A 25,700-nucleotide genomic window follows, 5' to 3' on the forward strand; every position below is an offset into this window, starting at 1 on the left:
GAAGATTAGAAAAGGGAAACTGTTTTTAGGCAATTCGTGTATCTCTTTGAATCTCAAGGCCTCAGCATTATCCATCCCCCACCGGCTCAGAAAATTAGAATACATTTCTTTTGTGCACACGTAGTTATTAAGCAGTAATTTGTTGAACGCATGCACAATCCCTAACTCTGAGGAGTCAAACAATTTAGATTCCCTAACTTTCAGGAGCTTAACTGTTTAGGAGAAGCTCAAGGATATGTGAGAAGGGTGTTCCCTTGACTATGATTTTGAGATTTGATTCATCCTGTTCTTGCCTACCTAGTTTCCTTTACCTTTCATGTAACTCTTTTGGGAAGTTTGGGGTGTTTGTGGTTTGTGGTCTTGGATTCAACTTGTGTTTGACTTGCTCTTGTAGTAACTACAAGTTGAAATGTACCTTTAAGGTTTCCATGACCACTGGTAAAATAAAGAGCTGATTATGACATATTTGTGAGACACCTCTTATAGGTAAGAGGCCTGGGGCAGATGGCAGCAGACTGGGACATACAGAGAGAGTGGTGGAAGTGCCAACATACAGATCTGAGTAAACCGGAGGTCCAAGATCATGGCCCATTGCAACGGAACAGGACCAGCTGATCATGAAATGCAGCCAGGTTGGTGTAATAATGTGTAGGCAGAAATGAGAAGTAAAAGTGATTTATTTAAATGTTATGTTTGCCTTGCAGCATACAGAATTCTCTCTGGCTTTGTAGGACTTGTTCCTTTAGGTATTTGAATCTCTTTATGTACTACGAATCCTGTCTGTATCTACAGGTTTTGGGTTCCTGCCATGTAGCTGTTCTCTAGTCAAAAGATAGTTCCTCCTATTTGGTAATAGCTGGGGACTTGTTGCCATCTCATATATTTAGTCATTTCATGTTACTACTCTTTTTCTAGAAATGTGGTCTCTGGTTTGCTCTTTCCTTATCGTTTTATTTGATCTATTTTCTTAGTGTTATTGTAATTACATTTTTAAAAATTAAGTATCTGTAACACTTAGGCATCATGAGATTTTTGTCTATCCATTTAAAATATATTCATTCAACCTTATTGCTACCCAAAAATATTAACAAACTCTTTTAAAAGTAAAATGAGCAGTAGAATGGAGGTAAGGTCTATTTGCTCACTGCGGTACCCCATATCTTTCTGCTGTTCAGACAGGTTAATCTTAAGCCTCTGTTCAGCCTAAAACCACTGTCTCTTGTATCCATCCTGACTTCACCCAGCTTTAATTATAATTTTTGTAAACTTTCCAAGTACCCTGGGGATTTTAACAGCGGCTTTCAGGAGCTATTGGTATCAGCATGAATTCTGCTCTCTAATTATGTGCCATTAATTTCTTTGGAATTTTATCAACTATAAAACGGAAATGATTTATCTACCTTACAAAGCAACCATGAAGGACAGGTTATTTAAAAATTATCCATAAAATAATTCAATAAGTATTTATTACATGCTTGTGAAGACAGAAAATAGAGTCCAGGGAGATACTCAAAGGTACCTTATCTGTGCTTTTATTTGAATAGAAAGACAGGGGATTCTTGGCATTGCCACTTAGTAGTTGGAATTTGAGTAATCCCTCCGGGCTTTGGTTTCCTACTTTGAAAAATGGGCATTGTGGTGGTGCCGACCTCACAGAATTGTTGTAAGCATTAAATGCAATCACATTTTTAAATTGATTAGGACAGTACCAGCCACATGATAAGTGTCCAGTAAATGATAACTATTATTAACCTGTCTTACATCAGGAATGGAGACTCCAAATCATCCTCATGGCTATGATTCAGTTAATCTAATTCTGCCTAATATAATCAAGCTTTTCCTATTCTAGTCCCAGCATGGGCAAAGAATAAATGATAATGATCTTACATGTCATAACTTGTCACGAACTGCCTCAAGACAATCCCATTATTTTAAATTCACCACTGATTAGCTGAGCAGGGTTGGTGATTGAACCAATTGAGATAAGTATGTGAAACATTTTGCAAGCTGAAAATTGCTATACTACTGTTATGGACTATTTTTATTAATAACTACCATTTCAGTAGGTTCATTTACCTTTTCTGCTGGTTTCCTAAGATGTGTGATTTACATTAGCATAGAGGTGAGATTTCAGTACTCCATATGTCTCATTAATTAGTGGTGAAAATTCTAGAGGGCTGTTCTTTGGGCGTTATGAGCCACAGCAGTATTGGGCATATATAGCCTTCCATCCCATCTGAAATGGAAACTCTGACTTGGATGGATCCTGAATTCAGAGATATTTAAAATAAGCTTCACTACTTTAACTCTTTGTGAATTTTCTGAAGACTTTATTTCTTAGATGAATAGCTGCCAGGAGCCAGATTTCATACAATGTAAAAGTACATACTGTATCTTTAAGCTAAATGAAACCACATTATGTATGCAAAATTGGTTCAATAGGTTGGCACCTTACCAAGACCCTACGTGCTCATGAGTGTAATTTGTAATTTCTTCTTTTCAGGCTGTAGCTTTTTTTTTTTTTTTTTCAATTACAAAGATATAGTGTGTCTGCTGTTACAGCCTGGAAAAATACATCAAGCAAGCTAACAAGCTTCTTGGCGGCAGACATAGGGGACAGCCAAAAGAGAAAACTGAGTATTAGACATAGAGCAGAAAAGCCAGCAATCCTATACACTTCACTCGTCCCAAACCTTTCTTTCTAAATAAAAGTAAAGGAAATTATGCCAGGGTTAGTACAGTAACAAACACACACAGCCAGAGTTTGAGAGAGGAAGGCAGAACATTGGGCGTGCGCGGGGCGGGGTCGGGGGGCGGCTCCTTAACTGTGCAAGTGCCCCGTCAAGGCTGTCAAAAAGCGTCTAACGTGACGCTACTTCCTTGCACAGTAAGTGTTGTCTCATCAAGGGGGCATGCGCAAAGGGGGGTGACCCGCCTGAATCTCAGAGGCTGGGGAAATTGTATTTCTCGTTTTTTTCAGTCAAGGCTTATATGGATTTGCTTTGACTGAGAGAGATAAAGAAAGCTTCTTGGTGGTGACTGAGATGAAGTTTTTATTCCCATTAAAGGCTTAAAGGTGGGAAACTTTTCAGTGTCATTGTATTTGGAGCCAGTCCTTCACAACTTTGTGCCAGTGGTGGTGGGGCTGCCAGGGGTGCTAAGGATGTGAGCATGAGCACTCCCATTCATCTAACAGCTTTCTTTTTCTCCTTTTCTCCTTTGTCTCTTATATCATCTCCCATCAAGTCTACGGGTCCTCGTGTGAAGGAGAGTCAGAGAGTCTTGAGATTTTCCAGCTAAGAAGTGGTTTCATCCTGGACTCTGAGAGAGTCCAGGATAAAATGGAAGTAGACTTGGAACTGCAACCGAATACCGAGAACACAGACAGCAGCATCCTGAGAAGATCCAGCAGTGCCCCTATGATCAATGGACTTGGGTGAGCAGGGTTGAGAAAATGGAGGCGTCAAGTGGGTTGGGGGCAGGTGTTCAAGAAAGTGACTTCCCATAGTATTCCTATCCTTTTATTAATGGAAGTTCCGTAGGTATCTGTCTCCCTTGCTGTTGGTGCCCTTAGCCTGAGCGGAAGTGGGGTGGGCAGACCTGAAGAAAAAGACCTCAACAACTCCCTGTACCCCCACCCTGCCCCACCGCGCCCCTGCCCCCCAGGTTGACGTTGCTTCTCCTGAACATCTTCTCCTCAGAGTCCATCTGGACCCCCAAGCAGCAAACAATTGGTGTGGAGAACGACTTTTTGTTCCTAACTTCACCCCATCTCTTCCTCACTCCTTTGAAGAAACTGAGCGTTCTACCATGACTGTAATTCTTGTCATTCTCTCAGCAGCTTTGCCACCTTGGACCTTCACTGCCAGCAAATTCAAGATGGAAATAGTTGCCAAGCAGATCAACTTGAGCCTTTTTACACCTAGCTTTTCTTGAAACAAAAAGTTTAGCTATCACAGAAACTTGATTTCTTTTTTGAAAAAGATTTGTTGATTTATTTGAGATGCAGAGCAACGGAGAGGGAGGGAGAGGCAGAGATGGATCTTCCATCTTCTGGTTCACTCCTCAAATGGCCACAACCAACAGGTATGGGCCAGACTACAGTCAGGATCCAGGAACTCCATCCTGGCCTCCCTCATGAGTGGCAGGGGCCCAAGTACTTGGGCCATCTTCTGCTGCCTTCTGAGGTGCATTAGCAGGAAGATAGGTCAGAAGCAGAGTATTGGAGACTCAAACCAGCACTCAGATATGGGATGCTAGTGTTGCAAGTGGTGGCTTAACCTGCAATGTCACAATGCCAGCCCCCACAGAAGCTTTAGTTCTTAAATTACATATTATCAGTGGGTAATATTCCCCCCAAGAGAGGAAGAAATTGATTCTTGGGGAGTGTGATAAAAATTTTAATTTTTATGCATGAAACACACATGTATACATTGCATATAAACATATATACAATATATCTGGTATTAAAATTTCATGGAAGGGAGTGATTAGGGGAAAATGGCTAAAAACACTCGTTAGAGTCCTGATGAGACAAAGATTTAAAAACACTGTACCAAATGATGGTTAGCTGTATTTTCCTGTACTTATCCAAAGGTTTGGCATTATAAAAGATTGTTATTCATATATTTTAGTTCTCATAAATTCTCATGTGAACATGATACTAATACAAAGAGAAGAGATTCAATGTAGTTCATAGATGCAGTTCTTTCTTTTTTTCTGTTTCTTTTCTAAATTTTTTTTAGATATTTAAAATTTACATTATAGTCAAAAGCTTAATGTTCCATTAAATAAAGAGTTCAACAGGTAAAAATTAATAAGACTGTAGTACAGTAGGGATATAGGCAAGGGCTATAAACAATGAAAAGTCCATTTTACTCACATAAATTTTAAAATAGTTACATCATTAAAATTAAAATTATAGTATATATATTAACTACCGAAGTCAGGAGCCAGGTGCTTCCTTCTGGTCTCCCATGGGGTGCAGGGCCCAAGCACTTGGGCCATCCTCCACTGCCCTCCCGGACCACAGCAGGGAGCTGGACTGGAAGAGGAGCAACCGGGACTAGTACCCAGGGTGCCAGCACCGCAGGCGGAGGATTAACCAAGAGAGCCACGGCGCCGGCCCAAAAGCTTTATTCTTGAAAAGTGCTTCTCTGGGTCAGTGGAGTACCTGAGATTTGCTTTAGAGTTCCAGGGAGCTCTGGCTGCTGTTGTGGGTGGGGTAACAGTCCACAGTGACACCCATGATGGGCTTGATGTAACACCCCTGGCTTCAGTCAACAAGGGGGGAGGGGATGTTGGAGCTGGCTAGTAGATTCACAGTCCAGCCCTTCTCTGTGCCAAAGTGAACCATCTGATTCACGGTCTAGTGTGAACTCATGGTGCCTGTGTAGTGCGCCCGCGCAGGCACGTGGTCCCTATAGAACATTGACACACTTTATGGTGTATCCCCTGAGCGCTCTGGGAGATCTGTCCCCAGTGCACAGGGAATCCGAGTTATTGCAGTCTGATCGTGTGGGTACACAGGAAGGAACCCAGTGGCCATGCATGTCGCTCTCAGCTCTGTGGCCTATGCCCTGAACTCTCACAGTCACAGGGTGCAGGAGGTCTGCTCTCCATCCTGCATGCTGCCCTGTTCCCGGCATGAGCTGCCTGCCGTACTGCAGGTCGGGGCAGAGGTGAGTTACAGCTCCCCCTCAGCAAGTTTAGGCTGGCCCTTTGGTGGAGGAGAGGAGAGGAGAGAACCAAGATGGTTTTCTTTCATGGAGTCAAGTAGTTTCTCAGCCCCCTGCCTGTTCCCCAGGATAGACTCAAAGCCAGTGAGGACTGTGGAATTCTCTCTCTGTCAAAGCTGCCCTTGGCTTTAGGCGGTGGCAGCCTCTCCTCACCTTGCCTGGGAAGCAGGCACCTCCCAGCTAGGCACCAGCTGTGAATATGCAGGAATTGTTGCATGCAGCAGAGGCTGTATGTCTGTCCTTGTCCTCACTGCCCCATGGAGTCTCTATTCTGTTCTGTCCATTTGCCACTGAAAATTGCTCTCAGTCCCCTGGAAATCTGGTCTTTCCTTTGTTTTTCGGGTATCTGTGGCTAAAGTCAGTGCAGCTTCTCCCTATTCAGCCATCTTGAATCTCTCCCTATTTTGTAAAACATTTTTAAAATGTGATCTTAGAAAAAAAAATGTGATCTTGGATCCTGTGTCACAGTATAGTATGGTTTTCTAGATATTTTGAAAATGCCTGAAAAATGCATTTATTACACAGTCTTCTCTTTGCACTTTTTGGGACATCATACTAATTGATAGTTGTATTGCTAGATCATAGGTCATTCAAGAGGGACTCAGAGGCCAGATCTATCTTCCTTCCTGAACGTGTGAGGAAACGTAGGCTTATACATCTCTAAAATGACAAAGTTAGCAACAGAGCCAGTAGTAGGGGCCTGTCTCCAGACTCATAGTGTTCTGGTCACTACTAATCAACCTGTATACGAATTAACACTAGACATGCAGTTTTCAGGTCATTTGAGGTAGGGGATAATTGTTACAAAATGAAAAGCAAACTAAAATTGACCAAAAAATAATACATTGCCTTTTCAAAATAGGCAGATAGAAAAATAAAGATGGAGTGCTGTCTTTATATTGTGAGGCAAAAAAACATTTTATAAGGTCAGCATTTTGCTCTAATGCCACTGTGGGAATAAAGCAATTGTTATTGGACCCACTCTGCTAGTAGAAGAGAGCAGTGGGAAGAATGCTGGTTTTGTTGTCAGTCTTCATGAAAAGAAACAGGTTGCAAATAGATGATGGAGAGTATATACTTGTACTTGAAGGATCATGTGGATCCATTTAATGTATGAAACATACTAGGGAGGCAGCGTATCTTGTCTTATCCCTTCTGCCTTGCTTTGTTATATGAAGGAATTGAAGGGTTTTTAAAAAAATTATTGTTACCGGTCACAAGGGGAGGGCGGTTGCCGGAGCGACGAGTCCCATGGGTTCTTTTCCTCAGCTTAGTATAGAGATAAAAAGCCGGGAAACAATTTGCAAAGAGGCAGAAACTTTTATTTGATTGGCAAGCAACAGAGAAAGCATCTGCTCTGGGAGGAGAGCAGGACACTGGCTTTGAGGCAGTGTCCCGGGTTTTTAAGGCATTACTAGCTGTTCATTGGGTTATCCTACTGGGGGGTGCCCACTGAACAGGGAGTTTCACATATGGATGTTGATTGGCTTGGGACTCAGGGAGATAGTGGGGGGGTCTTCTGGAGACTGTCCATCTCCTTAGGGGCCCAGCCCTCTTCTCTGGTTGCTCTGAGTGGAAGATGGCAGCCACCCTGGAGGTGTGATTTAAAGCCATAAGGTCACACAAGATAGCCTGGATCTCCTGGAACCAGTCTGGCCCCTCCCCCCACCACCACCAAGGGCTCAGCCCCTTCTCCTGACAGTTCTGAGTGAAAGATTGCACCCACCCTGAAGATGTGATTTAAGGCTGCAAGGTCACACATGCAGCACAAGAAGCTATTAGTGGGGGAGATGCCAGTTGGTCTGGAGACAGGCTTTCCAGCCACAGCTGACAGCTTGCTTGTGAAGGGCATTCTACCTGTGTCTGAAGGGGCCACAGACTCCAGCCCCACTGGCTGGCCTCAATTATGCTAGAGTATAATTATAGTCTTAAATTCCATAGCATAATATCTAGACTAACGAAGTAAAAGTGGTGGTTAATAACATGTTTATCTAGTAGGAGTTAAAGACGTACAAATTGGAAAGCAGACAAGTCCAGTATCCATGGCTCACCAGAAGAAGTGACAGGAATGAGTATGACATGCCTGAAGTGGGAGAACTTGCCCAAATGACCTGAGGGCACATTTGGTGCTGCTGTAACGAGCTTAGGCTGCGACCAGAAAAGTTAATCCTTTTCTAAAAAAGTTTTTAAATATGAGAGGCACAGAGAAAAGCAGCGAGAGAGACAGAGCAAGCGCCTATCTTCTGATTCACTCCTCAAAGGCCGACAACAGTTGAGGTAGGGGACAGAGGACAAGACAGGGAGGCAGAAGTCAATCCAGATTTCCCACGCAAGTGGAAGGAGCCCAGTTGAGCCACCACCACTGCTTCCAGGGTCTGCCTTGGCAGGAAGCTGCAATCAGGAGCCGAGCCGGAAACTGAATCCAGGCACTCTGGTATGGGATGCAATGTGTTAATCCCTATGTCAAATGCCTAACCCCAGAGAAGTTATTCTGAAGTAAGATTCCACTGAGCTGTAGTTGAATTCATATTTACATCAGTTTCTTTCAGCTGTCTGTATACTGCTCACTTTTCTCACTTCCTTACTTGGGCCTCTAATTCCTTTTGTCCTGTGTCCTGTTAAACTATACCTGGAAGTAAAGATTCTACTTGCAGCCTACTAACTACTTTTACACCTCTTTCAAGCAATATTCTTTTTTTTTTTTATTTATTTGAAAGAGTTACAGATAGAGGTAGAGACAGATGGCGGTGGGGGGGTCTTCCATCTGTTGGTTCACTCCCCAAATGGCTGCAATGACCAGAGCTGAGATAAAGCAAGGAGCCTGGAGCTTCTCCTGGGTTTCCCACATAGGTACAGGGGCCCAAGCACTTGAGCCATCCTCTAATGCTTTCCCAGGTGCATTAACAGGGAGCTGGATTAGAAGTGGAGCAGCTGGGACTAGAACCGGCACCCATATGGGATGCCAGCGCTGCAGGCTGGGACTTTAACCCTCTGCACCATAGCACCAGGCCCTTTCAAAATTTTTTCTAATTTTGCTTGTTGATGGGGCCAACATTGTGGCACAGTGGGTTAAGCTGCTGTCTGCAAAGCTAGTATCCCATATGGGTATCTGTTTGAGTCCTGGCTGCTCCACTTCCAATCCGGCTCTGCCAATGTGCCTAGGAAAGCAGCAGAAGATATCCCAAGTCCTTGAATTCCTGCATCCATGTTAGAGACCTGGATGGAGTTCTAGGCTACTGGCCTAGCCCTGGGCTGTTGTGGCCAGTTAGGAAGTAAACCAGCAGATAGAAGATCCATTCTCTCTCTCTCAATCTCTGTCTCTCTGCTTCTAAGTCTCTGTAACTGCCTTTCAAGTAAATAATATTTTTTAAAAAGCTCCAGCTTCAGATAGGCCCAATTGAAAAAACGTAACTTTTCTTAATGTGTCCTGCATGTAAAGGTCCTATATATTTCTTGCAGTAGCATTTACTGAATTACATTCCTTAAACTCTTTCCTTAAGTGTTTGTTCTTCAATACAATTAGATTCTTTACATGTAAACTCATTAGTACAGTATTACTGCTTTTGAGAAGTTCTTTTTTTTTTTTTTTGACAGGCAGAGTTAGACAGTGAGAGAGAGAGAGAGACAGAGAGAAAGGTCTTCCTTTTCCATTGGTTCACCCCCAAAATGACCAGTACAGCCAGCGCACCGTGCTGATCTGAAGCCAGGAGCCAGGTGCTTCCTCCTGGTCTCCCATGCAGGTGCAGGACCCAAGGACCTGGGCCATCCTCCACTGTACTCCTGGGCCACAGCAGAGAGCTGGACTGGAAGAGGAGCAACCAGGACAGAATCCGGCGCCCCAACTGGGACTAGAACCCGGGGTGCCGGCGTTGCAGCCAGAGGATTAGCCAAATGAGCTGTGGCGCCGGCCTTGAGAAGTTCTTGCACTGTTTTGTATATATCTTACATTAAAAATATCAATGTCAAAAGTTTCGAGTGATGGGCATTTGGCTTGGCAGTTAAAATGCTGCTAGAAATGCCCACATCCCATATCAGAATCTCTGGGTTTAGATCCCTACTGTGCTCCCAGTTCCAGCTTCCTGCTACAGTGTTCCCTGGGAGGCAGCAGGTGGTGGTTCAAATACTTGAGTCCCTGCCATCCATGTGGGAGATCTGTATTGAGTTTCCACCTCCTGGCTTTAGCCTGGCCCAGCCTTGGCTGTTGTGGGCATTTGGGGAGTAAACTAATAGATGGGATATCTCTGTCTCTCTCTCTTTCTCGCTGCCTTTCAAATATATAAATACATTTTAAAGCTTTGAACCTCTTGGTTCTTTATACTTTTTTCCCCTATAGTCAGCTGAATTTTTAGAAAAAAGATTTGTTTATTTGAAAGGCTGAGTGACAAAGAGAGGGACCCAGAGAGAGAAAGAGAGAAATCTTCCATCTGCTGGTTCACTCCCCAAATGGCTGCAATGGCCAGAGCTGTGCCAGGCCAAAGACAGGAACCTGGAACTCCATCCAGGTCTCCCACATGGTTGACAAGGACCCAACACTTGGGCCATCATCCACTTCTATCCCAGGCACATTTGCAGGGAGCTAGATTGGAAACGGAGCAACCAAGACTTGAACCATCACCCTGATATAGGATGCTGGGGACACAAGCAGTAGCTTACCCTACTATGCTACATTGCTTGCCCCAAGTTTTTGGCTGATTTAATTACTGGTGTCAATAACTATATTTAAATATAGTGATCTTTTTCTAAGGATTAGATCCTTGAATTCCTGCCAATGCCTCCTGATTTTAATAACCTCTTGCCTGACCCTGTATTTAAATTGTTACTGCCTCAATGCTAAGACAAACTACAACCCAAGGGCCAAATCCAGCCTGCCATTTGATTTTGTAAATAGAGTTCTAGTGGAATATAGCCAGGCTCATTTGTTTACTTATTGTCCATGGCTACTTTCCTATTATAAGAACAGACTTGAGGGGCTGATGTTGTGGCATAGTGGATAAAGCTGCCGCTTGGAACACCAGCATCCCGTGTGGGCACCAGTTTGTGTCCCAGCTGCTCCACTTCCAATCCAGCTCCCTGCTAATGGCCTGGGAAAAGTAATGAAAAGTGCCCCAAGTATTTGGGCTCCTGCCACCCACATGGAAGACCCAAAAGAAGCTCTTCGCTCCTGGCTTTAGCGTTGTCCAGCCCTGGCCATGTGACCATCTGGGGAGTGAACCAGAGGATGGAAGAGCTCTGTCTGTCTCTCTCGCTCTGTAATGCCGGCATTCAAGTAAATAAATAAATGATCTTTATTTTAGGAAAAAAAGGAGAGATGAGTAACTGTAACAGAGATTGTACGTCCCACAAAGCTTAAAATATTTAGTATCTGGCCCTTTGAAGATAAATTTGCCCCTCCCTCCTATAATTTGGCTTACTGGACTCTTAACAAATCTGGGAGAAAAGAGTAGTCATGAAAAAAGGATTGCTTTGGGAATGTAACTGACAAATCTGTTGTGGTTTGGACAGAGCTGCTTGATAATCATTCAATGTAGGGCATTGAACATCAACCTGGTTATAATACCTTCACTTTTTCCAAGTCAGAAGAAGCACTTATCTCAGTTCTGGATATCACATAGATTTCTTTTTTTTTTTTTAAAGATTTATCTATTTATTTGCAAATCAGAGTTACACAGAGAGAGGAGAGGCAGAGAGAGAGAGAGAGAGAGAGAGAGAGAGAAGTCTTCCATCCAATGTTTCACTTCCCAGTTGGCCGCAACGGCCGGAGTTGCACCTATCCGAAGCCAGGAGCCAGGAGCTTCTTCCGGGTCTCCCACGCGAGTGCAGGGGCCCAAGGACTTGGACCATCCTCTACTGCTTTCCCAGGCCAAAGTAGAGAGCTGGATCGGAAGTGGAGCAGCTGGGTCTCGAACTGGTTCCCATATGGGATGCTGGCGCTTCAGGCTAGGGCATTAGCCCACTGCGCCACAGCGCTGGCCCCTCTTTTTTTTTTTTTTAAAGATTTATTTATTTTATTTAAAATAATTACGGGGGGGGGAATCTATCTATCTATCTGCTGGTTCACTCCCCAAATGGCCACAATGGCTAGGGCTGGGCCAGGCTTAAGCCAGGTGCCAGGAGTTTCTTCCAGGTCTCCCATGTGGGTTCAGGGGCCCAAGCACTTGGACCCTCTTCCACTGCTTTCCCAGGCACATTAGTGAGAAGCTGGATCAGAAGTGGAGCAGCCGGGACCCAAACTAGTACCCATATAGGATACTGGCACTGCAGGTGGCAGCTTAATCCACTGTGCCACAACATTGGCCCCCCACCTAGATTTCTGTAAATTCATATTGAATGATCCATATCATTTGAGGTACATGCTGCCTCTGTTATTTATTTCAATAACCATCTTATTAAATGAAACCAACAGACAGAAATTTAGGGGAGAACATCATTGCCAGCCACCCCCTACACATATACACAGAAGATAGTGGAAATATGTCACCCATTAGGCTCCTCAAATTTCCTTATAAGTGACTGTTAGAACAAATTGCTGTTCTTATAAGGAAAATGACTCAGAAAGGAAATCAAAATTAGACCCACCCATATATCCTTTCATAAAATGTTGAGTTATCATGTGATATATGCAAATTACCATGCTCCAAAGATGTATATCGAGGCTCAGTATACTTTTTAATTTAACAAGAAAAATAAATACTCAATGGATATAAATGTATAGTAGAGTAAGATAAGTGTTTAGAGAGGTAGAGAGTGTTAGCAGAATGCAAAGAGCGTGAGACAGCTCAGTGAGATTGGTGAGGAATAAAGAAAATATTCATGGAGAAGGAGGCATTTGAGATGGGCTTTAAGGGACCAATAGGATGCACAGTGGAAGAAAGGGGACCCACTGGCTGCGACAGAATTTCAAGTATGTTTTTAACAGATTTGGTAACAGAAAAGCATAGGTGTATCCCAGAGAGCCCAGTGGTCATCTTTGCCTGGACCACTGGCCTCCAAATTTTTATTTGCTGATCAGTGCTGAACCCAGGTAAAGTTTGCACCAGTCCATGGTTTTAACAAAGTCAAATGCAGAATATGTAACTATGTTGTTACATAATTATTAATTATCTTTTCCTGGCCAGGACTGTATTGTATACTGAGATTGTTAGTCCTCTACTTTTCTTTTTAATACCAAAATGTCCTTTTATAAGTGAAACAATGTTGATAGATGGTCAAATTTTTAAAAAAGATTTGGTTTATTTATTTGAAGGGCAGAGTTACAGAGAAAGGGACAAAGTGTGGAGGAGGGGAGCAGGGGAGAGAGTTCTGTCCGCTGGTTCACTCTCCAGATGGCCCCAACAGCCAGGGCTGAGCCAGGAGCCAGGAGCTTCATCCGGGTCTCCCACGTGGGTGCAGGGGCTCAATCTCTTGGGCCATCTTCTGCTGCTTTTCCCAGGCCATTATCAGGGAGCTGAATCAGAAGTGGAGCAGCTGGAACTCGAACCAGAGCCCATGTGGGATGTTGGCATTGCAGGTGGCAGCTTTACCCGCTATGCTACAACGCAGGACCTGATGGCTAGATTTTTTAAATGACCTTAGCAAAAGAAAGAAGTAGCAACTGTTTGAGGGGACTTCAAAAAGTTTGTGGAAAGTGGAATGGAGTTTATTTTAGTGCAAAAAGTTTTTTAAATCTGCCCATAGTTTTTTCATAATGCGCATCTTCAGTGAGGTTTTGAAGACCCTTGTATGTTGGTCCTTAGATTTTGTTTTGAAATTTTACAGAGGTCTAGAGCCAACCTGTGGGGAGCTTTGCGTGTCATAGTCAAGCACATAAGTGAATTCAGAAGACAGTGAACAGCACACAGCTGAACGTTGTGAGCAGGATAGCAAGTTTTCTTTCAGACTGTGGTTCTAGTCGTCTGTTAGGTTAGACAAAGAACAGGGGTGAGGAGACCAGCTAAACTATTGTGAGGTCTGTGAAAAAGGAAAATGGCAAGGAGCCTGAAAAGAATCAGATGAATCTAAGAGAGGGTATAGAAGTGAAACCCAAGAGACTGGCCCGTGATTGGATATAGATAGCAGAATGAAAGTGTTCAAAATTACTTCTTCCTATCATGGGAGAAATGTGGATGAATTTCACATGGGAACCGTCCATATTCTTTTTTTGTAACTTCGTATGAGTGTGAGACTCTTTCAAAATAAAAAAGAATGAGCAGAAAACACACAAAAAAGAAAAGATGACTCCTGCAGGGTTACCAGCTCAAATAGGACTGAGATGATCTGGGTGAACAACTGTCAAAGTGGAGGGTGGAGGACACACACCCCGTCTTCAGTAGGAAGCAGCTGCTCACCCTCAGTCTGTTGTTGCCGTGTGGGAATGTGGCCCAATGTTGCAAAATATTACACATTTTTTTTCGATAAAAGCCAGAAATCTGGAATCTGGATTTTTCATGTGAGATTTCTCAGGGTGCACAATGAGTTAAAAAATATCTTAAGGGACAGGTGTTTGACGCAGAGGTTAACATGCAGTTGGGATGCCTGCATCTCATATTAGAGTGCTTGGGTTCAAGTTCTGGCTCTGCTCCAGATTCCAGCTTCCTGATAATGCACACGCTGGGAGGCAGCAAATGATGGATCAAGCACTTGAGACCCTGCCACCCACGTGGGAGACCTAGATTGAGTTTCTGGCTCCTGGCTTTGGCCTAACCCAACCCCAGCTATTGTGACCATTTAGGGAATGAAACAGCAGATGGGAGATCTCTTATCTGTCAGTTTCTATCTTTCAAGGAAGTTAAATTAAAAATAAAAAAAAAAAACATTTTTGCTACCATGTAGGCCAAGTAAAACATACCTGAATAATCTGTTCTATCAACCCTGGCTATTGTTATCCCTTTTCTTCATGGGAAAGTTTGGACATTTAAAGGGATTTGCTACTTGAACATTGTAGCTCTGATCATAAATTTAAATAATATACAAATTTATACCAAAATGATGTATTTCCAAGGTCACAATAAATTATTCTTGGTAGCATGGTTGATTAGAGGTAAAGTGACATGCTTGAGAATTCTTTATCTTACATGGAGACTTGTTTAGGCTCAGGTAACTAAGCCTGTGTGTGTGTGTGTGTGTGTGTGTGTGTTTTAATTTCTGCATTTATACATCTGTCTCCACCAAGAAGCCATTTACATTAATGACATTGCTGTTTTAAGTATTTGAAATCTTATTTCTTGAAAAATATTTTGTAGTAGACTTTATATGACAAAGGTTTTTTTATTTTATCTTCTTAGGGACAATTCACAGGTGTTCCAAGATGAAGCGATAAGAATTAGAAGAAATAGTTCAACATTTATGAGCCAACAATGTCTGGTAAGGAAATGCTTATAGTAGCCTGCTTGCCCAAGACTTGCTTATTGGTCTTAACCATTGGTTCTCAAACTTGCACCTGCACATGGAGGGCTTACTAAACTACAGACAGCCAGATCCTGCCCCCAGAGATTTTGATTCAGTAGTGGAGCCTGGGAATTTGCATTCCTTTTTTGTTTTTATATAAGATTTATTTATTTACTTGAAAGGCAGAATTACAGAAAGGCAGAGAGAGAGAGAGAGAGAGGTCTTCCATGCACTTGTTCACTCCCCAGATGGCCGCAATGGCCAGGAGCTTCTTCCGGGTCTCCCACGCAGGTGCACAAGGACTTGGGCCATCTTCTGCTGCTTTCCCAGGCCATAGCAGAGAGCTGGATCAGAAGGGAGCAGCTGGGACTTGAACTGGCACCCATATGGGATGCCGGCACTGCAGGCCTGGGCTTTAACCCGCTGTGCCACAGTGCCAGCCCCGAGAATTTAGATTTCTAACAAGTTCTCACTTTGAGAAACTCTGCTGTAAACATTATTGAAGGCAAAATAAACACAACAACTACAGTTAGGATGGCTTTAATGCAGCTGTAGCAGAATTAGTTTTTAAATCCCATATGGATTTAACATTGAGATTTGCTTTTATGTATAAGACCATCTGGCTTCCACTCTTTGAAAGAACATTCTAACTTTGAGAGGAAAATTTGCAGGCTCTCCCAAGAGTTGTTTTCAGGCTTTTAGTTTGACTTTTATCTCACATTTATCTTGAACTGTAAATAAAATTTGTTCTTCATGGTATTATAATGAAATCTCTAAGTAACAATTCTTTTCTGCTAATTATCCTGTAAACACAGGAAATATACTTGTAGATCAGCAAGCCAAAATGAATAAATGATTCATTATGATTTTTTTATTGAAGTGAATTTCACATAACATTCAATTAACTATTTTAAGTGTACCAATCAGTGACATTTAATGCATTCACAATGTTGCCCAACCACCACCTCTCTCTAGTTTCAAAAAACACATATCCTTGTCTTGTTACTGATCTTAGTTTTCAGTCTTTTACCATTGAATGTGATATTATCTGTGGGATTTTGGTAAATGTCCTTTATCATTTTAAGGAATTTCCTTTCTCCTACTTGCTGAGCATTTATTTATTTACTTATTTATTTTTAACTAAGGGACAGTGTTGTGGTACAGCGATTTAAGCAGCCATTTGTGACACTGGCATCCCATATTAGACCATCAAGTCCTGGCTGCTCTGGTTCTTTTTTTTTTTTTCAGATTTATTTATTTATTTGAAAGGCAGAGATATAGACAGAGAAGGAGAGAGAGAAAGAGACAGAGAGAGAGATCTTTTATCCATTGGTTCACTCACCAAATGGCCACAACAGTCCAGGTTAGGCCAGGCTGAAACCAGGAACCAGGAACTTCTTCTGGGTCTCTCACGTGGGTGCAGGGGCCCAAGTACTCAGGCCATCTTCCACTGCTTTCCCAGGCACATTAGAAGGGAGCTGGGTTGGAAGTGGAGCAGCTGGAACTCGAACCAGCACCATTATGGGATGCTGACACTGTAGGTGAAGGCTTAGCCCACTACACCACAGGCACTGACTCCAACACTAGGAACTTATTTGTTACCTATTATCTAAACTCCATACCCCTCTCAGCTCTAGTTATTCCCATCCTTTTTTCAGATTTTTTTTAGCTTCCATATACAAGGAAGAGAATGAGGTATTTGTCTTTTTTTTTTTTTTAAGATTTATTTATTTTTATTTGAAAGTCAGAGTTACAAAGAGAGGAGAGGCAGAGAGAGAGAGAGAGAGAGAGAGAGAGAGAGGCCCTCCATCCGATGGTTCACTCCCCAACTGGCCGCAACGGCCGGCAGTGCGCCAATCCAAAGCCAGGAGCCAGGAGCATCTTCTGGGTCTCCCATGTGGGTGCAGGGGTCCAAGGACTTGCGCCATCCTCTACTGCTTTCCCAGGCCATAACAGAGAGCTGGATCGGAAGTGGAGCAGCCGGGTCTCGAACCAGCGCCCATATGGGATGCCAGTGCTTCAGACCAGGGTGTTAACCTGCTGTGCCACAGCGCCAGCCCCTATTTGTCTTTCTATATGGCGCTGTTTTCAGCATGGAAGACACTAAATTATTTCAAGTGCTGTTTCTGTATCTCTTGAGATGATCACATGCTTTATACCCTTTGTTCTATTCATATGATGCATCGCATTGGTTTTCTCATGTTGAATCCCCATTGCATTACTAGGGTAAATCTTTCTTCATCTGTGTTCATAAGAGATGTTAGTCTGTGGGTTTTCTTATGCTAACTTTGTTGGCTTTCATTGAAGAGTAATGCTGACCTTATAAAATATATTAGAGAGGCCAGCATTGTGGCATAGTAGGTAAAGCCACTCTCTGTGACACCAGCATCTCATGTAGGCACTAGTTTGAGTCCTGGCTGCTTTACTTCCAATCCAGCTCCCTGCTGATGCACCTGAGAAAGTGGAAGAAGAGGGTCCAACTACTTGGGCCCCTGCACCCACGTGGGAGACCTGGGTGAAGCTCCTGATTCCTGGTTTTGGTCTGACCCAGCCCTGGCCATTGGGGACAGCATTGTGGTACAGCAGGTTGAGTTGCTGCCTGCAATGCCAGCATCCTATATCAGAGCATTGGTTCTAGTACTGGCTACTCTGCTTCAGATCCAGTTTTCTGCTTCTGTGCCTGGGAAAGCAGCAAAAGATGGCCCAGGTACTTTGGTCCTTGCCACCCATGTGGGAGGCCTGCATGGAATCCCTGGCTCCTGGGTTGCAGCCCTTTAGGGAGTGAACTGGCCACAAAAGAACTCTGTTTTTACAGTAAGATAAATAATTCTTTTAAAAAATCATATGAAAGATATCTGTGACAAATGTATGCCAAAAAAATTAGATTTTCTAGATAAAATGGACAAATTCCTAGAAATACCCAAATTACAAACTGATCCAAGAAGAAATAGAAAATTTCAACAGACCTATGACGAAAGATAGAATCTGTAATCAAAAGCTTTCCAGGGCCAGCGCTGCCATGTTGCAGGTTAAGCCACTGTCTGCAATGTTGGCATCCCATATGGGTGCCGGTTTGGGCCCCTGTACCCACATGGGAGACCCAGAAGAAGCTCCTGGCTCCTGGTTTCAGCCTGGTCCAGCCCTGGCTATTATGGCCATTTGGGGAGTGAACCAAAAGGTGGAAGACTTCTCTCTCTCTCTCTCTCTCTCTCTCTCTCTCTCTCTTTCTCCCCCCGCCCCCTGCCTTTCTCTCTCTGGCCCCTGCACCCACATGGGAGACCTGGGTGAAGCTCCTGATTCCTGGTTTTGGTCTGACACAGCCCTGGCCATTGAGGCCGTTTGAGGAGTGAACCAGTGAGTGGAAAATCTCTCTCTCTCTGTCTCTCTCTCTCCCCCACCCTTCAAAACTCTGTATTAGATAAAATAAATATTTTTAAAGCATCATTAGAAAGATTTCCATCCTCTTCTATTTTTGGAAGAGCTTTAGCAGGATTGGTGTTGATTCTTCAAGTTTGATTAGAGGTCACTAGTGAAGTTATCTGTTACTAGACATTTCCTTGTTGGAAGTTTTTTGTTTTTGTTTTTATTTTTTATTTGAAAGTCAGAATAAGAATGCTTTTGGTAGAAACAACAACATTCAATTAGAAAAGATTTAAACATAAAGAACATTTGTTATCACAAATAATACATTCCAAGGAAAGGAAGTTTCAGGGCTGGTTCATTTAGCAGTTCAGTGATGCTATCAGAGATGCAGGTGCCTTCCATTTCTCCACTCTTCCTTCCTTGACTGCTTCACTAGCCTATGTACCTAGTATGTAGAGCCAGGGTTCAGAATCTATGAGTAGCATGATCTCACATGTATTTACAGATGTGGAGATGGATGTGTATGGAGCAAGGAATTATAGGAAGAGCTCTACTTATATTTTGTATATCTCCATGCTATTTGTTTTTTTTTAAATTTTTTATTTTATTTTATTTTATTTGAAAGAGAGAGAGAGGTCTTCCATCCACTGGTTCACTCCCCAATGGCCGCATTGGCTGGAGCTAGGCTGATCCAAAGCCAGGAGCCAGGATCTTCTTCCAGGTCTCCCACGTGGGTGCAGGGGCCCAAGGACTTGGGGCATCTTCTACTGCTTTCCCAGGCCATAACAGAGAGCTGGATCAGAAGTGGAGCAGCCAGGACTCAAACCGATGCCCATATCGGATGCTGGTGCTGCAGGCTGAGGCTTTAACCCTCTGCACCACAGCACTGGCTCCTCTCCATAGTATTTGAATGTTTTTCACCATATGTTTACGAGGTCAATTCCATTGTTGACTTCCTTAAAAGTGGTGCTACAGGTACCCAGACTAGTTAAATTCACAGAGATAGAAAACAGAATGGAGGCTGACACAGGCTGGGAGGGAGGAACTGGTATGGAGAAAACTTGTGGAGATTGGTAGCATGACACTACTGGACTCTACCCTTAAAAGTTATAAAGTTTATATTGTGCATATTTTACCACAATTAAAAATTTGGTTTTGCTTTCCATGTATTTCAATACAGGCAAAATGATGTTTTAGAAAACATCACTGTGGCAGAGGACATTGAAGGACCATGGGTTTCATCTTACACAAAAATAAAGATGCATATTTCCCAAGCATTATATAAGACTTATCGCAAAATTATTTTTGTTTAATTGGTGCAAATATTTTCTGCAGCACTCTAGAGAAATCATTGCAAGCTTTCCAATGAACTGAAACCCTAGGGCATCTTCTGACTGTTGGGGCTCTACCTTCCCTCCAAACCAGCCATTTGCTTTATCTCCTCAGACATGCAGGGTCCCTACCCTTCTGCCAGGAATTCTCCTGGCACTTCTGCGTCTGCGTGCAGCTGCACCATGTCTCTGTCCCTGCCCTCTCCTGTCCCACAGGAAGCAGGAGGAACATGTCATCCCCCTAGCAGGGAAGGCTGGGTTTTTCTTGAGCGATTCAGCTGTTTTAATTTTATGGCTGCTGATATTTATCTGATAAGGTTTTTAATTTTGCACATTGGCAGCTACAAACCCTAAATCCAATTTATGGCCCACCCAGTAGCAAGTGTATAATCCATTCCTGGCTCTACTCTATGCCTGTCTAGCCTGCACTCAATTTGTGTTAAGTACCATTGTAAGCTCCTTTAAATCATTTCTGAAACCAGGCAGAGACATTTCTAAACATAGCGTCCAGTTTTTCATTCAGGATTTTCTAAACATTTTGTTTCTAGCAACTATAGTAGGAAACAGGTTAAAAATAGCAAACCTAAGAAAGTTAATTTTTTTTAATATGATGTCTTTTCTTTACAATATTAGTTTTCTGTGATTTTTCTTTTAAGTGAAACTAAGGTTGGTCTTTCCTCTTAATTTCTTCATCTACCCCAGGGCCCCCACCCCACCCCCAGCCCTGCCCCCCCAAACACAAGAGCATTCACATGGTGACATCTTTCCTTGATGCTGGTACAGTTGCTTCCTTCTGAGGATGTTTTCCCCTAGAGTGGAAGACAAAGACACAATGGGAAATTTACACAAAAGATACCCGTGAGGTTTATGGACATCTCAGGAAACTCTGTTTCTATTTCAATACTGTGTTTCCTGAAAAATTATCTAAGATAATCCCATTTGCAAACACCACCTTAATATTTAACTTTGGGTAGAATTCTCTTCTAGAAGCCTTGTTTTTTCAATTGATTGCCCACATTACTAAAGAATCAGCCATTCTAGTACAGATGTTTGATCTACATTTTGTCCAATTAAAAAAACTTACTGTGGCTTATGATTTTGTAGTTCAAGTTTAAATCCTGCTTACCCCAGACCTTTCTCACTACATCCCTGCTGATGTTATCAATTTCCGTCAGGCAATCTTCTCATGATTTCCTGGATGAAGTTTTCCAATAAGAAATTCTAAGCCTTTGCTTGAAACTAAACTGGTTCTTTCCCATCCCTTATGTATCAATTAAAAATAATCTCTTCCAAGAAGTCTTTGATAACTAATTTAGAACAGTTTGCCACACTATGTAGTTCTATTTTCTTTTTAAATAACATGCCATTGTACTACAGCTCAAGTACTGTAATTTCTGTGCAGAATATATGGATATATTTCAGTTCAGATTAACACATCTTTTCAATTAGATTATGAACCTTATAAACCTTAGTGTTTCAGATTATATATTGTGAACTCTTTGGGCATTTGAATAATGAAGATACATGCCAGGTGTTCTGCTAAGTATATTACATGCGTTACCACCATGATCATATTTAATATAAGTAGATGCTTGAAAGAAAAATTCTAGCATTTTGTTCATAACACTATTCTGTATAGGAACAAACCATATATCCAATATATCTTATGTAAGTTTTATTCAGAAGAGCTTCCTGACTTTCATGAGTAGGGTCAGCTGGTAGAATTATTGACTTGTATTAGAAAATTATTTGAAATATCAATCCTAGGACATGAGTAGAATAGGCCAGTCTGAGTTACTGGCAAGTCAATAACCCATAGCTGTCACATAGTCTCCTTTTTAAAAAAAATTACTTGTTTATTTATTTTTTTGAAAGAGTTACACAGAGAGAGGGAGAGACAGATAGAGATCTTCCATTTCCACTCCCCAGATAGCCACAACAGCCAGGGCTGGGCCAGGCTGAAGCCAGGAGCCAGGAACTAAACCCGGGTCTCCACCCATACTTGGATCATCTTCTACTACTTTTCCCAGGTGCCTTAGCAGGGAGCTGGATTGGAAGTGGAGCAGTTGGGACATGAACTGGTACCCCTATGGGATGCTGGGGTTTCAGGAAGTGCCTTTAAAAAAAAGATTTATTTATTTTATTTGAAAGTCAGAGTTACACAGAGAAGGAGATGCAGAGATAGAGATGTGTTGCCATCTGCTGGTTCACTCCCCAGTTGGCACAATGGTCGGAGCTGAAGTCAGGAACCAGGAGCTTCTTCTGGGTCTCCCATGTGGGTGCAGGGGCCCAAGCACTTGAGCTATCTTCTGCTTTCCCAGGCCATAGCAGAGAGCTGGATCGGAAGAAGAGCAGCCGGGACTGGAACCTGCGCCCATATGGGATGCCAGTACTGCTGGCGGCAGGTTTACCCCCCTATGCCACAGCGCTGGCCCCTGCAGGAAGCGTCTTCACCTGCCGCGCCACAATGCTGGCCCAACAGATCCCTTTTTTATATACACATTTTCTAGATAGAACTAAACCATGCTCAGGGCTGACAATTACCCAAGTATGTCACTCCAGATTAAACAGATGCTGCTAAGTCTAAGCAGCTCTTATCTACACCAGAGTAGATAGTTTTTCCACTGTTCCAACTTTTTGAGCATGGCATTTAAAGTTTTCCAGCATCTTCAACCGCCCAGCGTCACAGCCCTATCTCCCTTCAGGGAATCCTGGTGCGCCAATTCACACACAGCCAATAACATTGTGTAAAATAAGGCCCGCACTTTCACTTTTCTGTAGCACATGCTGTCAAACTCCTCATCCTACAAGGTCCAAGTCAAATGCCACCTTATGTCTTTCTGGTTTTTTTTTTCCGTTTTTTTTTTTTCTTTTTTTATTCTTTTTTTTTTCTTCTTTCCTTATGCCTTTCTGATTCGTCTCCCACATCCCAGCCTGTATACACATCCACTTAATCTTTGCTTTTTATTCCCACCCCATTTGGCCTCCATTTAACATTCATTCCTTTGTTGCTTATATAATATTTACTTCTATTATTGGTTTTCCAAGTAGATTCTAAGATCTCTGAGGCTATGGCCCATTAGGTTTTTATTTTGATCTATTCTTCCCCTTTAAGCAGAAAAACAGCTCCTTAAACATGATAAATACTCAAAAATATTAAAATATTAAAGGTAGCCATATTTCTACTATAATGAATTATTACAGTGAAGTAATTGTTGCCATCATATAATTTCTTTACTGAATTTTCAGTTGCTAGCATAGAAGTTTTTATTGTTATTTTTACAATCTTGCTTGTTTCTTCTACTTTCTAAGAAATGATTGGAAAAAACAAACTGATTTTAGCACTTCAAGCAAAAAGCAATGGCACCTGAAAATTTTCCTGGAAAAATAGAATTAAAAGGTCAGTTTATTTGGGGACAAAAAATTTTGAAGTCCATGCATAGTTTTTTTCATAACATACATTTTTAGGAACTTTTCAAAGACCTCTCAATGCATGGATTTCAAAAATCTATGGCAACAAAATAAACTGATCATTTAATTCCACTCTCCACGAACTTTTTGAAGTACGCTTGTACAATTAGTGAAGTAATAAGATCCTTTAAAAAGCCATGTGATATACTTTAAAGCCAAATTGAAATTCAGATTTATCTGCAACATAAAGACATTTATTTATCCAGCACATACTGTTTGAGCACTCATCTCCCCACTCACCAGCTTACTCCTTGTACTGCCTTTCTTAGCCACCTATTGGTTTCTTGGTCACCTACTGGTTTCAACTAGGAACCTCAAACTGATCTCTTTTCCTCTTTCTGATCATTTCTCTAGCTTGCCTCCTTTGTTTCAACTCTGCCTTTGAACTGGCCTGTGATCCTGTTTCTAGCCCCTTGTCATTCCACTCTCAATTTATTCTGCATAAGGCTGAACATAATGTTCCTTTTCTTAAGCAGATGTGATCTTCTTATTTAAAAGACCTTTGAAGATTTATTTATTGGGAGCCCAGCACTGTGGCATAGCAGGTAAAAGCTGCTGCCTGCAGTGCTGGCATCCCTTATGGGCACCAGTTCGAGTCCCTGTTGCTCCTCTTCCGATCCAGCTCTCTGCTATGGCCTGGGAAAGCAGTAGAAGATGGCCCAAGTCCTTGGGCCCCTGCACCCCTGCACCCTTGTGGCAGACCTGGAAGAAACTCCTGGCTCCTGGCTTCAGATAGTAGCAGCTCCCGCCGTTGCTGCCAATTGGGGAGTGAACCAGTGGATAGAAGACCTCTCTCTCTCTCTCTCTCTGCCTCTCTTTGTAACTCTATCAAATAAATAAATAAATAATCTTTTAAAACAGTTGGGAAAAAAGATTTATTTATTTACTTGAGGCAGAGTTACAGACACAGAGAGGGAGAGACACACACAGAGAAAGAGAGGTCTTCAGTCCACTGGTTCACTCCCTAAATGGCCACAAACAACCAAGGCTGGGCCAGATCAAAGCCAGGAGCCAGGAGCTTTTTCTGGGTCTCCCATGCAGGTGTAGGGGCCCAAGCACTTGGGCCATCTTCTGCTTTCCCAGGCCATAGCAGAGAACTGGAATTGGAAGTGGAGCAGCCGGGACTAGAACCAGCGCCCATATGAGATGCCGGTGCCACAGGTGGATGCGGCCCTTAGAACGTTAAGGTTTAAGAACTCCAAGGAAACTATGCTTTGAGTTTCCCATTGGGCTCAAAGGCTATAGTCCAAAAACTACAATCTAGTTTCTGCCAAATTTCCCCATCTTTGTTCCTGCCACTCCCTCTCATGTACCAAGTTATAACCATTCTGAACCTCTCTGTTCCACAAACATGTCTCTGCCTGAGCATGTATTCCCATTCTTTGAAACGTCTTCCTGCTTCTCCTCTGTTTAGTGAATTCATGCCTCCTCGATGGAGCCTTCTCCAAGACCCAAGGCAGAGGTCTCTGTCCTTTGAATTCACACAAATCATCACTTTGTTCTGGCACTTACCTGTAGCCTAGTTTTCCCTAAATACACTGTGACTTGCTCTCAGAAAAATGTCCTTTTTATTTTTAGACCTTCAAGGCCCTAGCATAAAGCATAAAGTTATATAGCACATAGTAGGTGCTCATTAAATATCTTTGATTACACAACTATATGTGCTCTTAAGACACAATGTGAGGGGCCAACACTGTGGCATAGTAGGTAAAAGCTGCCACCTGCAGTGCTGGCATCCCATATGGGCGCCAGTTCTAGTCCCGGCTGCTCCACTTCTGATCCAGCTCTCTGCTCTGGCCTGGAAAAGCAGTGGAAGATGGCCCAAGTCTTTGGGCCCAAGCACCCGCGTGGGAAACCCAGAAGAAGCTCCTGGCCATTGCGGCCAATTGGGGAGTGAACCATTAGGTGGAAGATTCTCTCTCTCTCTCTCTCTCTGCTTCTCCTCTCTCTGTGTAACTCTGACTTGCAAATAAATAAATAAGTCTTAAAAAAAAGACACAATGTGAAAGTAACATATGGTAAATTCAATGTCTGGCATTTTGAGAAATAACCAGAGTAGAGATAGAACGGACAAATGACTTCGGAAGGTAATTTCTAACTTTATTTTCACACTTAGCTTTAAATCTCTCCTCTCTTTTCATTCCCTTCTTGTTTGAGTCCTCACGAGCTTTGAGAAAAGACTGAAAAGGAGAAGGTAGAGTTCTGAAAAAGAGAAAGGAACTAGACAATGAGTATCTTAGCAACCAAGAGTAAAATGTTGCAAACTACTTGAAATTTATTGCCTCAAGTCATTCTATATTATAAAAGTTTGGTTTCCCCAGCTAGATTGCACTGTTTATGGGATTTTTTTTTTGTATACTTGGCAAGTTAGCTGCTGATTTAATGACTGTTTCAGCTTTTTGTTCTGGATAATGCCTCTCACTACACTTTAATG

General features: G+C 42.5%; 1 protein-coding gene across 3 annotated transcripts in view; it reads left to right on the top strand.

Moving 5' to 3' along the window:
* Window positions 1-25,700, top strand: part of PABIR3 (PABIR family member 3) — a 75,980-nt gene that overhangs the window by 1,700 nt on the left and 48,580 nt on the right. For 2 of the 3 annotated variants that reach the window (XR_016227964.1, XM_008273232.5), the window contains exons 2-4: window positions 487-632; window positions 3,247-3,436; window positions 14,999-15,077. Coding sequence is in view for 2 of the 3 variants with exons in the window: in XM_008273232.5 (XP_008271454.1) it covers window positions 584-632; window positions 3,247-3,436; window positions 14,999-15,077 (318 nt within the window). In the remaining variant the exon portion in view is untranslated. Of the gene's footprint in view, window positions 1-486; window positions 633-3,246; window positions 3,437-8,034; window positions 8,173-14,998; window positions 15,078-25,700 lie in introns of those variants that run through there. The other variant, XM_089324265.1, reaches the window with a different exon arrangement.

The sequence above is a fragment of the Oryctolagus cuniculus genome, chromosome X (assembly GCF_051225735.1).
Source record: "Oryctolagus cuniculus isolate XC-2025 breed Fujian yellow rabbit chromosome X, ASM5122573v1, whole genome shotgun sequence".
Classification (NCBI taxonomy): Eukaryota; Metazoa; Chordata; class Mammalia; order Lagomorpha; family Leporidae; genus Oryctolagus; species Oryctolagus cuniculus.